Source organism: Diadema setosum, chromosome 1 (assembly GCF_964275005.1).
Source record: "Diadema setosum chromosome 1, eeDiaSeto1, whole genome shotgun sequence".
In the NCBI taxonomy this organism is placed as follows: Eukaryota; Metazoa; Echinodermata; class Echinoidea; order Diadematoida; family Diadematidae; genus Diadema; species Diadema setosum.
The window spans coordinates 18,692,589-18,705,976 of record NC_092685.1 but is presented as its reverse complement, the minus strand read 5'-3'; the positions used below and the strand labels follow the sequence as shown (position 1 = coordinate 18,705,976).

The 13,388-nt window shown below is 38.3% G+C and overlaps 1 protein-coding gene across 1 annotated transcript in view; it reads right to left on the bottom strand.

Moving 5' to 3' along the window:
- Positions 1–13,388, bottom strand: part of LOC140227863 (pleckstrin homology domain-containing family D member 1-like) — a 76,947-nt gene that overhangs the window by 33,184 nt on the left and 30,375 nt on the right. The window contains exons 5-6 of the mRNA XM_072308255.1: positions 9,860–10,004; positions 6,643–6,737 (exon numbers count right to left, since the gene is read on the bottom strand). Of these exons, the coding sequence (XP_072164356.1) occupies positions 6,643–6,737; positions 9,860–10,004 (240 nt within the window). The remainder of the gene's footprint in view (positions 1–6,642; positions 6,738–9,859; positions 10,005–13,388) is intronic.

Below are 13,388 nucleotides of genomic sequence, written 5' to 3'. Positions count from 1 at the left end.
CAGAATGGCTGTAATGGATGAGTGCACATGTCATGATTTCAAGTACCAGGTACACAGACATTAACGTGTGTGTGTGTATTTGTATATGGTTATGTGCCTGAGTATGCCGTGCATGTAAGCATGCGTGCATTAGCTTGCACGCATGAAGTGTATGAACGCACTATGATATACTTCCACTAACAGCCAATTACCAAGGTATACAGATTTTCACTGATCCACAACAACAACAAAACACACAAACAAAATAAGGTCCATCCTTTCTAAAGATCACTACTACTTAGCTACCATGTCAGCTCAAATCAGAATATCAACAGTCAACGACATTATTACAAATCTCAAATACTGCAAAAATCCAAAATTTCACAGGATGGAAATTTTTGCAAATCTTGTGCAACACGAAACTAGCACGAAAGTACAAGCATGAAAATTTTTTTGCTTGTTATATATGTAATATCATTCCATATCTTCGATTTCAAAGTAGGCATATCACTGTTATGTTATTTGTATTTTTCTTCATCTTTGCTCGTTCTGTAGCATGACTGAATTTTCTGTCATAATACAAAACAATTACCCATAACTGTAGTATATGCTGTCACAGCCCTTAACGGCCGTGGCAGCGGTAAGCTGTTTGAAGTGTTTGCTCAACTGTCATGACTGTCCGTGAAACGAAAAACAGGCAAAATTCATTTTACCCAGCCAAGCGCGAAAAATTACCTGCGGGGAAAAAAAAAAAAATCACTGTTTACAACAATACTGTACACGCTATATATTTCGCGTGGGTTTTATTTTCGCAAATTTCGCGAGTCGGGAGCTATTAGCGAAATTAACAACACGCGAAAATATTACCTTCCAAAATGAATCCCTTGTCTTGATGATACGAACATTTCAGTACTAGTATACCATGTCACGGCTTACCAAATAGACCATACTGGCTAAGCTTGTTTATGTACATATAGCACATCCACGTCTAACTACTAACTAGTATACACAGCCCAGTCGCTGTAAGTAGCATTCGCACAGCACAGCGCATTAACAGCGTCTGGGGTGGTCGGGCTAGTCCACGTCTACTTACAAATACTGTAGAGCCAATCCATTATCGCAACCCCTCGTACCACTCGTCAGAAATCTAGCGCGATGGACTTAACCACTTCAAAAATGTTGAATTCTAACTTACTAGTTCGCAGAGTTTGGTAAGTTTTTTTCATGCAGTGTATAACTAGTATCATTCTTATTTGCCAGTAAGTTGAAAATTCACACTTTCTTTGCCACTTCATATTTTCTCTGGTCCCCCAATCGCGAATTTAACCACTCGCGAAAATGTGTGACAGCGGCAATTCGCGAAAATTTATGTACGCGAAAATTATAGTGTATACAGTAGTCTGTTCATTGCAGCTTTGAGTGCTAGAGACACCTACATAGGATGTGGTAGATGAAATCTGCATCTGTCTTTTTATACCACCAAGTCCCAACCATAGATTAATTCATTGGTGATGAAACCAAAATTGTCATTTCTAGCTGCCCAAGGAATGCAGCATTACTACTGTTATATGCTGAATTCAAAACAGTCACAACTAGTTTTCTATTTTCCCTGAACTTGCTCAGATATTCATAAATATTGATTTGAAATCACCATCTTTATTCATTACCACTTCCTCTTTCGGGGGAAAAGTCCCCTTCAACCTACGATTGCAACAGATTTCTCCTCCTTCTCCTGAAAATGTCTTCCACACATGACCTTTGACACTCGCAGAATTCCTCAACATTTTTCTTTGAAGATCAAGACAGCCACATATATTTCTTCAGTTTTGTATACCTCTATTATGATTCCTCTTCTCTGGAATCTTCTCCCTCAACTGTCAACTTTTCCCCCGATTCCTTCACCTGACTGCATGGGGAAGAGTTATCAGTTTGCGGCACCGCCCCAGCTACCGGGGTCAAGGGTCAGTTGTGATAGATAACTGGCATCGTGTGCTCACCCAACTACCCTGATTGATTGGTGGGCTTCTGGTGGCAGCTACCCTTATTCTTCATTTCAGAAAAGAAAAAAAAAAATCAGCCCACTACTTTCCCCAGCACGAATCATGTTTTAGGGAACAAGCAAATGTCACAAACCTCGAACTATTCTTTGTTGCCTTTCATGAATGTAAAGTTCTCTGGCAGGTGTCTCAACTTTGGAAAGGGGTTTACCCATACAGTCTTACACCATTCTGCATGATTCATCTCATTCATGTTGCCAAGGTTTCAAGGGATTTAAAAACCAAACAGGAATATTCTTCAGCGACAATTCCTAATCATGAGCAAAACATTTTTTTTTCCTGGAATAACATAATATGAAACCTCTTTGTCGTTTCCAACCGACAGCTGGCCTAGTCTGTATTGTGTACTATAACCACCAGCAATCTTTCTGTATTAGATTCTGAATGAAGGGTTTTGGTTATCCATTGTGAGAAGGAGGCTACTCTGTTGTTCTGTTTTTATTACACTGCTTTTAACTCATGATGTCACAGACACATGAAAAAAAATCAGATGTCTTCACAGGTATGAAACCTGATTGGGTATTCTAATTATCAGTATGTTAGCCAGATTATACCTGAACATAGAGATTTGACAGGAATGGATGTGTCATACTACATTCCCCATTACAACACTGGAGATATTATGAGGAGAGCTTGATGTGCAAAAGAAAATAATTAAAGGAAAGTTCACCCTCATAAACATAAGGATTGAGAGAATGCAGCAATATTAGTCGAACACATCAGTGAAAGTTTGAGGAAAATTGGACAATCGATGCAAAAGTTATGAATTTTTAACATTTTTGTGTTGGAACTGTTGGATGAGGAGACTACTAAGGCTGGTGATGTCATAGGAGCACAACAGTATAAAGAAAATGCAAGGAAAATTCAACATATTTTCACTTTTTTTGCATAATAAAAGAGCACCTGACTTGCCTCTTTCTAAAGGCATTGGGAATAATATCACCCATAACATATGTCAGTAACGAGTCAAGGGAATATGTACTTTTTTCAAAAGCTGAAATTTTGTGAAATTCTCTTTATATTTTCCTTACATTGTTGTACGCATGTGACATCATACACTGCAGTAGTCTTCTCATCCAGCGGTGACTGCACAAGAACTTCAAAAATTCACAACTTTTGAACGGATTGTCCGATTTTCCTCAAACTTTCAATGATGTGTTCTACTAATATTGCTACATTCTCTCAATCCTTCAATGTTAATGAAGGTGAACTTGTCCTTTAAAGTTATATAACCAAAATTACAACTGCAGAGTAATTAATCCCTATCATAAATCACATCTTTGATTCATAGGCAAAGACAAGTGCCATAATAAAAGTAGTTGCTCTTTCAGTTTAATCTAATTCTCTATCATTATTTTACTTGGTTGCCAATATGAAGAAAAATAAGAGAAAGTCATAAAATGACATCGATTGTCACTGCCAGGTTTGCCTATGGTTTTGGCTCAAATGTGACACTTGGAACTTCTAATTTGAAATACCATCCATGAATGGACTGTCAAAAATTGGATGACACATAAAAAGGAGTTCAGCCTCACATACATATGATATCTATATCATATTTGAATCTGCAATCCTACCTATCTCTCTCTGCCATCATTATAATTATATAATTATGTATATTCATGCAAAAATATATATCTATGCCTATATAAATTCATAACTATATGTATATCATATACAAGATAGTCAATTTTTTATTCAAAATTCAATTTTTCAACAGAAAAAAAAACACAAAGAGATATATCACAAAAATTTTACACTGTATATTGAACACTACACACATGGCCAGTATTTGCTTAAATTTAAGACCACATGCTTTAAAACATCCGTACTATTTTCTTCTTTTTCTTCTGCTTTTTTTTTTTTTTAGGTCATCATGAATCACTGCAGCAGACAATTAGCAGCTGTGCATTACTGGTACCTAGTGCAAAAACTCCTGAAAGTAAGAGGTCGTTGAAAGTTCAAGGAGGGTTCACATTCGGCACGGCAGATTCACAGTCAGAGGTGTGAACAGATCAACCACACTAGATGGTGCAGAGCCTGGCTGCGGATTCTCCAACAAATCTCATCAACCAATCCTCAGCGGAAATGTTTTCCTAGAATGTCAAATGCGTGATTCAATGGACCATCTATCTTTGGGAACAGTAATATCCTTGCAAAATCTGTCAAAATCTGACAAGCTCTCGAAAGGGATGATCTGCAGAAACTATCACTCTGCCAAGTATGGAAAATATACTTATCATTATACAACCAGTTGTACATTTCATATCAATTGAAAAAAAAAAAATAGATAAGGCAATTCCTCTCTTAAAATTTACTAAATTATGATAAATGTGTCATGGTTCATAGTACCATAATCCCAATCATCGTTGGGATTGTATATATTTAGCTTTTAGGAGAGGAGTCACATCACTAGTCCGGATGCAATAATGTTTTTACCCTGCACATATTGGGATATATCACTGACCTTAACTTTATGAAAGAAATGTAAGCATTTGTCCTAACAGTACTCACGGGGTTTGCCATCTTGCTGTCAAGACTTCACTTTGTACAGTTCTTGTGTCTATTTTTATGGTAGCAAGCCAGAGGGTGAGAGAATCTGCCCTGATGTTGATACTGAGGGGTTTTCACATGATCATCACCCTATTTCCCTCATAACTGGCTGACAGGCTTAATGAAAAGAAAATGTGTAATAATCTTTTTGGATGATTTCTCTCTCTCTTTTTTTTTCCATCCAGACATGATATCCCTTTGTAAAACCAATCTTCAATATGAAAAGATGTCATCAAACATTGTCTGGGCCAGAAAAGAATATGAATCCTTCTCTTCATGAAACATGGTAGATCTTTAAACTTTGGACTAAAAAAAAAAAAAAACATAACAAAACAACAGAACAAGCACCATGGCATGAACAGCACAGTCTGGTATATATCAATTGATCCCATTAGAAGTGTGAAGGCCTAACAAAAGTTTGACTTTGATTCACCAGCAGTGATGCTAGCCGTGCAGTTCACACTGATGTCTACGGGAGGGGTTTTCCCTAATTTGTATGAATCCTTAAACACTATACCCACTGAACTAATAGAGCTGAGGAAGTAGTAATAATTCCACTTCAGCCATCATATCTATTTCATTTTCATGTTCTCGCATCATTTATGATTTCATCTTTCCTCCTCTAAGTTGATTGATTTTGGAGAATAAATGTGCAGGTGGCTCAGTGAGTGCAAAAAAATATGTTCATCTTTGGCACGAGACCTTTGTCAACATGAGGCATGAGACAATAATGCCATCACTTTTATTGACAGCCACAATGTGTAGCATCGCCTCCATGGCTGCACCATAACACTTACAGCATTTTTTTTCATTGATTGGCACAGATGTCAGTAGAAGTAATTCTCCATATCGCATATAGCCGATATTAAGGCGATATCAAGTGATATCGTTCGATACCTCCGATATCGAACCTCTCAGGTTGGGACAGTAACTTCCGGTTATTGATTTGCGTGTGTGCTTTTCTATAGGCAAACTTACAAGCTTTGTTTTGGATCCAAAGAAATATATTTGTTTTGACTTTAGTTTGTTTATTTCCCGAATATAACTATCCTTTACACCATGGGGTTTTTCTGTGAGGCAGCAGAGTGTACTTCTGATGATGCTAGAAGGAAAAAAACTGGACAAATATTCGTGCTCCGAGCAGTAGAGGTGCACCACATGCACAGGCTGCGAATATCTTTTCCGTACATGGAAACGCTATGGGCCTACTCTCTGCGCGTGTACCTGCTCTCCACAGTCGACTGCATTTTCTTCGAACCATGCTCACCATGCCGCGGCGCCGGCCGGCTGCCTTGGCCGACAATCACGATTCACGATGAATAATGTCCCATAGCGTTTCCATGTACAGAAAAAAATGTTCACCGGTAGCGCATCGAGCTAGCTCGCACGCATGAAACCGGAAGTTACTGTCCCAAGAATTAAAGGTAAAAAAATTAGAGCATCACAAGCGTTCAGATTCGGAGAGCTATATGCGATAGGGAGAATTATCAATAGATAGAGATTACCTGTGATACCTACAGTAATCCCCCTAATCCTAAAGTGACATTAACAGCCTTCCTGTTTAGACTGGGGTACATTGCTTCACCTGAGTGGGCTTGCTAACTTTACAAGTAGGTCAAGTTTAGATGGATTACCAAACGCTAGGTCAAGTGCTCCTTCATTATATGAAATCAATAACATATATTGAATTCTCTCTATATTTTCTTATGGTGTCCTGTACCTAGCTGTAGGAACATTACAAACTGTTGTAATCTCCTCATCCAGCGATGGTGGCACCACAACTTTAATAGAAAGTCACAACTTTTGGATGAATCACCTGATTTTCCTCAAAATTCAATGATGTGTTGTATTAACGTTGCTGAGTTCACTTGATCCACATATACACTTGGGTGTCAGTTCCCTTGAAAAGCTAAGTGCTCAAGAATATAAAGGGTTAAAAAGGCTGATGCCGACTTCAAACAGCTGGACAGCACACAGTGGGTAGGAATAGCAGGATTGATGCCACTGCCACATTCACATTGCACCACAGTTGATTCTTGTACACAATACTCACTGTTTCGTTCTCTCGTGCTCTTCTAATAATTCCCTGGCTGTGTTTTCAATCTTCATCTTCTCCTCTTCCAGCTCAATGGCTATCTTCTCCAGCTCCTGTATCAAACATGGAAACAGATGACAAATAGGGAAGAAATGGAACACCATTTGGGGCAAAGATGATTTATTTTTTTTTTTTGTATCACACTCATGATTTGTTCCAAGGTAAACATGTAGTGTACCCAATTTGGCCACAAATACAGAAAAATAAGCACCATTCTCTTATATTGTAGAAGTGGAAATTTTTGCGGTGTTGAAATTTTTCGCTCATTTCACGCAACCAGAAGCTGGTGCAAAAATAAAAGTGTGTGAATATTTTTGCATGCCATATTTTTCAATAGTTGATGTCTTAATTCCGCGGAATTCAAATTCTGCGAAACTCATGTCACTTGACCGAGCGTGAAAAATTACTCTCACGAAAATATCCACTTTTACAGTATAATTTCCTTTAAACGTTTTCATAATCAAAGCCAGCCATGATAGACAAACCAAAAGGAAAAAAAAAAATATCTGAAAGTATTCCCAAGGACAGATTATGGTGTGCAGAAAAATCCTGAGAAGCCTGCCTTTTTCACTTTCCCTGTCGTCTATTCATCAAGAGGGGCCCCGGAGATCCCAACTCTGTGCCTCCTCCCTAGGCATGCTACACACACAGTAGAACCCTGGGTAGGATTCCCCCGTGTTATTGTTTTTATCTGGTGGCGAGATCTTAATGCAGTCCTTCCCCGATCACCTAAAATTAGTAGATCCCCGGGAAAGAATTAACCCTGACTTTCAAGAGATGTAGTTTCCTCTCAAGCAACACAAAAAAAAAAAAAAAAAAAAAAAAACCAGCTACATCCACACTTTCTGAAATCTTTCCTTTTCTTTGGCAAGAGAATGTGACAGCTGGCCACCTTTGTGTATGCTTGATTGGGTGTTTGTTTTTTCTTTACACTCTTTGATCAAATTTTTTCACCAGGCATTCAATTGCTAACTCTCTTGGAAGAATCTGCACCTTTGAATGTTTCTACAACGGATATATGGCACTATACAAATGCTGTGGATCATCATCATCATGCTGTAGAGCAAGGAAGCAAAGCAGATCATTTCCACTGATTCACCAAAAATTATATTATATGACAAGAATATAATATGGGAAGAAACGTGGTTGCTAATGTAGAACTTAAAGATGGCACATTGAAATGCACATGGCAATATTTCTGACGTTAAAATGTCCACGAAATAAGCAATATGGATGCCATTAAAAAATTTAAAAAAACAGAAATAAGTTGATCTATCCAAATGGCGATTTTCATCACGATAGGGGAACCAAAACTGTTTCACTGTGGAAGTCAGACTCACAAACTCTGTTGTGCATGACTTGGATGGTTTGGGCTCAAAGCAAACAGAAAAGAAAAGAAAAGGAAAATAAAAAGGTCTTCTTTCACAGCTGCCTTCTGCAATCAATCTGACTTCCATAACAGAGGAGTGAATGTTGATCAATTTCCTGCCACCCTGTGCAGAGGGGATGCTTTGATGTGATGATGCATTCCTCACTGCCATTATCACATCCAGTTCCATATCACCACGGCAACGGGCAAGCAGATCACTGGCACAGATATACATACCGCTATTAAACTTGATTTTCCTTCTCCTCCTCATTGCTTATGAATCGTCTCTGTCTCTCTAGCTCAGTCTCTCCCTCTCCATACCTCTGTCTTTTGTTTTCTCTCTCCCTTTCTCTCCTCCCGGGCTAAGAGCACTTGACAACTTTTACACGCACCCCTCACAGGGAACTAACAAGCAGCGCTAAAGAGTATCAATGGCTTTTGTAGAGAAAATCAACTTTTTCCCCCAGCAGGATGCTCAACTCCACTGGGATGGATGCAAAACTGTGCTTAAAGGCCAAGCGCCTGGCTGGTTAGCTGCTGTAGCCCTTGCCATCCATTTTAACTGATTATCTTAACCACTTCTATACCAAAATGGTCTAAATCATACAAATTGATCCAATTTGAATAACTTCCAAAATGCCTAGAATTCAAGTCAATATGACAATAGTTAAGTTGCACCCTTGGAGAAAAATTTGCCATTTAAGCATCTTTACCTTTTGTAATAATGTATCTTTATCAATCATCTGTTGATATTGAGATATATTGATGTATATTTAACGGCAAAACATCACACATCTCATAATAGTCTCAACAGTTAACAAACTTAATTGTTGTATTTTTATTGCTGTAGAGTAAATACATCCAGATAACACAAGTCTTTCTGCAGCAAACATTTCATTGAATTTCAATCACACACACACACACCCACAAACATTAGCACTAATGCATCATTCTGAGTAGTATGATGCTGACTTTATTACCATTTGATCTTTTATAGACTGGATTTCAAAATAATTTAAGGGAACACGACCCCAACAACATATTCCCCTTTGGATGAAACTTAGCACAATCCAATCTGGTACGACACTAAAAAAAAAAAAAAAAGATAAGAGTACTGGTATTTGACTGATGCTGAGGTGATGGTGGGATGGAACCCTCAATGAGAACATGCTTCTATACAGGATAGCCAACCAATGCACAAAGCTCACTCAATCAAAAAAAAAAATGACTTTATTCCACTGTTTTGTTTGGGATATAGGGAGGCAGGTGATTAAATCTTGATGAAGTCATACATGAGGAATTAGCTTGGCTGTGAAGTTTGTGCCTGTGGTACCTGAGCTTTGATTGAGTAAATATGATATCCTCATCAAGGAACCTATACTCCACAGTGATTCAAGAGTTTTGTTATGCTTTGATAGAGATTATTTCTATAGAGGGTGTCGGAGTGTCGTAAACTTCATACGAGTGATTCATTCAATGCCAGATGGTCATCACGTCTACATTTCACAACAGTTTCCACATCGCTGAATGTATAGGTTTCAAGACCCAAAAATAATTTGAATTATATTATCACATCCGCTTTTTACAAGCATTAGAGTCCATGTTACAAGATTGGGGTTGATGCAGTTTGCAATATCGCTGCCCAACCAGTCAAGAGACACACCTCTTGGACAGAGGGTTTTCTCTATTTATTCATTTATCTTTTATATCTTTTCTTTACTTTATTTAATATTATTATTATTACTTTATTTATCTTTTTTTTTTTTTTTTTTTTTTTGGGGGGGGGGGGGGGGGGAGTGTTCTCACCTCATTCTTCTCCATCTCATCCCGGAGTGCCACAGCCTCGAGGTGGAGTTGCTCCCGATACCTCTGGCTGTCTCTGGCCAGCTCCAGGCTCTGTTTCTCCAGAGTCTGTATCATGGACTCGCCTAGCTCTGCATTCTTCCACGTTCTGCAGGGGATGAGAAAGACAAGAAAGAGAGATAGAGGAGGAGAGAAGGTTGCCGTGACGGCGGGAGCGACGTGTGGAACACAGGTGAAGACAGGGAACCATATGGTCAAGGTTTCAGGTTGCAGAAATGTTGTATTTGACAGCACTTTCTTACATTAACCCACTCAGGACTGCTACTGTAAAATACCATCAACATAATCAGCGGTAAAGTCATCAGTGGTGATCACATAGTAAAGTCAGTATGTCAGAATAGACAGCATGGGGTTAAAAAAAAAAAAGTGATTCTAGTTTGCAACCTCTACATGATTCTATTCAGAGCTGCTAGATAAAATTCTGATTCTTCTTTTAGATTTAGAGAAAAGCCAGCCACGACTCTGGCATTGAACATGACGAGAAGAGGCATGCCATCTTATCACATGATTAAGGTTAGATCCCTATTATGTGGGATAGTAGTAAGGCAAGATTGTTAATTACCTATTTTCTTCTCACACTGGATATTCATACCGTACCTCCATTTCTTTTCTTTTTTTCTTTTTTTTAATCAGTATAGGTAGAAACTCTAAAAAAAGGTTTGTGCATCTTTAACATTTCTTATCCAGGAAGAACAACATACAAACATCATGTTTTCAACTACTCAACCAAAATTATCGTACTGGAAAACTTGAAGCTTCCAATTAGATTGAAGTTGACAAGCATCTAGTACATGATCTCTACTTAGTTTGGCTGGCTAGCAGAAGGTTAATATCCTCTTTAGATTATTTCATTCCCTGGTGAAATTAATACCTTGCAGGTGTCTGAAACCACAGAGCCCAATATCCTCTTACATTAGTAACTCTATCCTCTTCCACCAATTACACATGAAGAAAGAAGAGAAAAAAAAGGCCCTAATTATTAATCATTTCCAGCACTAATGACTTGCGCCCTCACAGGAGACTCTTGCGAAACCTAAATGTCTATCTGAAAATTCTAGTACCCTCAGGAGTAATATGACTCTCCTTTCACTGCATGGCAACTTTGGGATTTGCTAAATATCCACTTGAAAATGTGAGGAACTTTGCATGAATAAACAAACTTATTGTTGAGTCTTGAATTGGGACTCCAAACATAGGCAAGGCCCCCAAAAATGGTTGCAAAAAGGATGATGAAGATAGTGATGCTGATAGTGATAACAGTGTCACTACTTGTGATATGAAATAACAGGAAATAGAGCAATTTCAGTTCAGTGTGCTGTCAATTAAGATCTTATGAAATCTGATGCAGTCACTACTATTAAGCCACCAGTTAAAGTCCTTCATATAAATCTAGTTCACTGATCTTGACTTGTGACCTTGATAATTGACTTTCCACCCTCTCTGGGATGTATTGCCAAGCATTTATAACCCTATTTCCAAATAACATGTGCTCTGTACTTCTAACATCAAGTCTTAGCTGGAATATGATATTCTTAGATATTTAGTGACCATTTGATATCTGATCCTTGCCCTTTTACCAAAATCATCCCTGTTCATTTTCATCCTACCAACCATATTTTATTACCACTGGGATTATCCCTAGCAAAAAGTGAATAGCTATAATGACCTTTGGCTCTTATGACTATTTCCCAAATAATGGCATCTATACTTCATGCAGCAAATCTAAGCTACAATGTACACAACATGAACATCCATTGAAAGAATGTTTGACTTTTTTTTTCTTCTTTATTTGTGTACCAGAGAATGATCCAGACAAACAAACAGACAACATGATCACAGAATATCTCTAACACCTTTCAAGCAGAGACAAATGATGATCAATTCTAAGTTTCCATGAGTCTGTATATAGAGAAACTAACTATGACTGACAGAAACAAACAAATGATCATCTTAGTTGAAATTATATATGAACAATCATATCCTAACTGAGACGTTTAAAATTACGCAAACATCATGAATCCAGGCAGTAGACAAGAAGTCAGCACTAAAATGGTCCTAAAGGAATGCGGTCCTGCCCATTTGACTCCCATGCAATGTACTGCGTCAGTGCAGTAGTTATTTGCTGCGGCCAAACCCAGCAATCTGATAACCCGATGACCACATTCCTGGCTAGACAACATCAGAGAGATGCATAATACCCTGGACAGATACCTAGCAGCTACACGGCCTCAAATTTATCTCATGGTTCGCCAGGAAGGAATAAGAGAAGATCAATTCTAGATAGTATTTTGTCATCAGGGGTAGCAGTTGTAGTGTGTCGACGTTTCGCAGTGCCATACTGCTTGTTCAGAAAATTGGAATTGAGCATGCAAAATGTCACACTGCTTCACTTCACTTATTGTCTGATGCTTAGAAATGTGAATTACTCACGGCTATGAAACAAACTGCAGTACACTAAATTAGATTTAGATAATCTACCTAGTTTTATCCGAGATCTCATGCATAAAATGAACGTCTAATAATGAGGAAAACAAGCATTTCGCTCCAAAAAAGTGTGCCATTTATCGCAACTGCTAACATTCCATACCCACCTACTATGCTATACTATGGTTTTCTCCTCATTCAGATGTTATGTGATAGCATTGCATTTTACCTATTAATCAACTACAGCAACATGTATCTGTTGATATGAACACAACTTTAGTCTTTTCTTTAGTATCACATCTAATGGCTCATTTTAGTATCAAATCTGCTTATCAATTTAGTTACCATGAATAATCCTTACTTTCAATGAACAAGCATGGGGCAATTTTGTGACTCCATAGAAGAGTTTGAGTTTGTGCGGATGATGTATGATTTTTTTTTTTTTTTTAAAAGACCAAAGGTTACAATGTGATGTGGCTTCGTGGAGGGTGGAGCTTCATTTCTACATAGATGCAAGTCTTCCATTGAGGTCACATACTGTACAACCAGAAACATTTGTGCCATGAAACTTTTGGCAAGTGGAGCCAATGGCCTTCGCACAGCACGAAACTTTTACAAATTTCCACGGGCATTCAATGCGCTGTGTACTTGTGCGTGCATCTTACTTTCGTGAATCTTGGCTCCTTGTGAAAGTCGTGAAAGTTTCATGTACGCCAACATTTCTGAATTTACAGCATTATATGACAAGAAGAAGAGAAGTTATGTATTGTGCCAATCAATGTAGTGTGTAATCTGTAATGTGACCAAAGTCTAGCTGTGTAAGGACTGGTGTGGACGGGGTTTTGCTATGACTTCATGACTTTTAACCCTACACACCTGCTCTGTCTATTCCTTCCTTCCTCCAACTCATATCTTTCTCTCTTTTTTTTTTTCTCTCCCTGTCTATCACCTAACTCATCATGATATCTGGAGCGCATCCTGGTCATGCCTCGTTGACAGCCAAGCACCCATGCCAGACCTCCGGCAGACAAAAATACCCAACATCAGG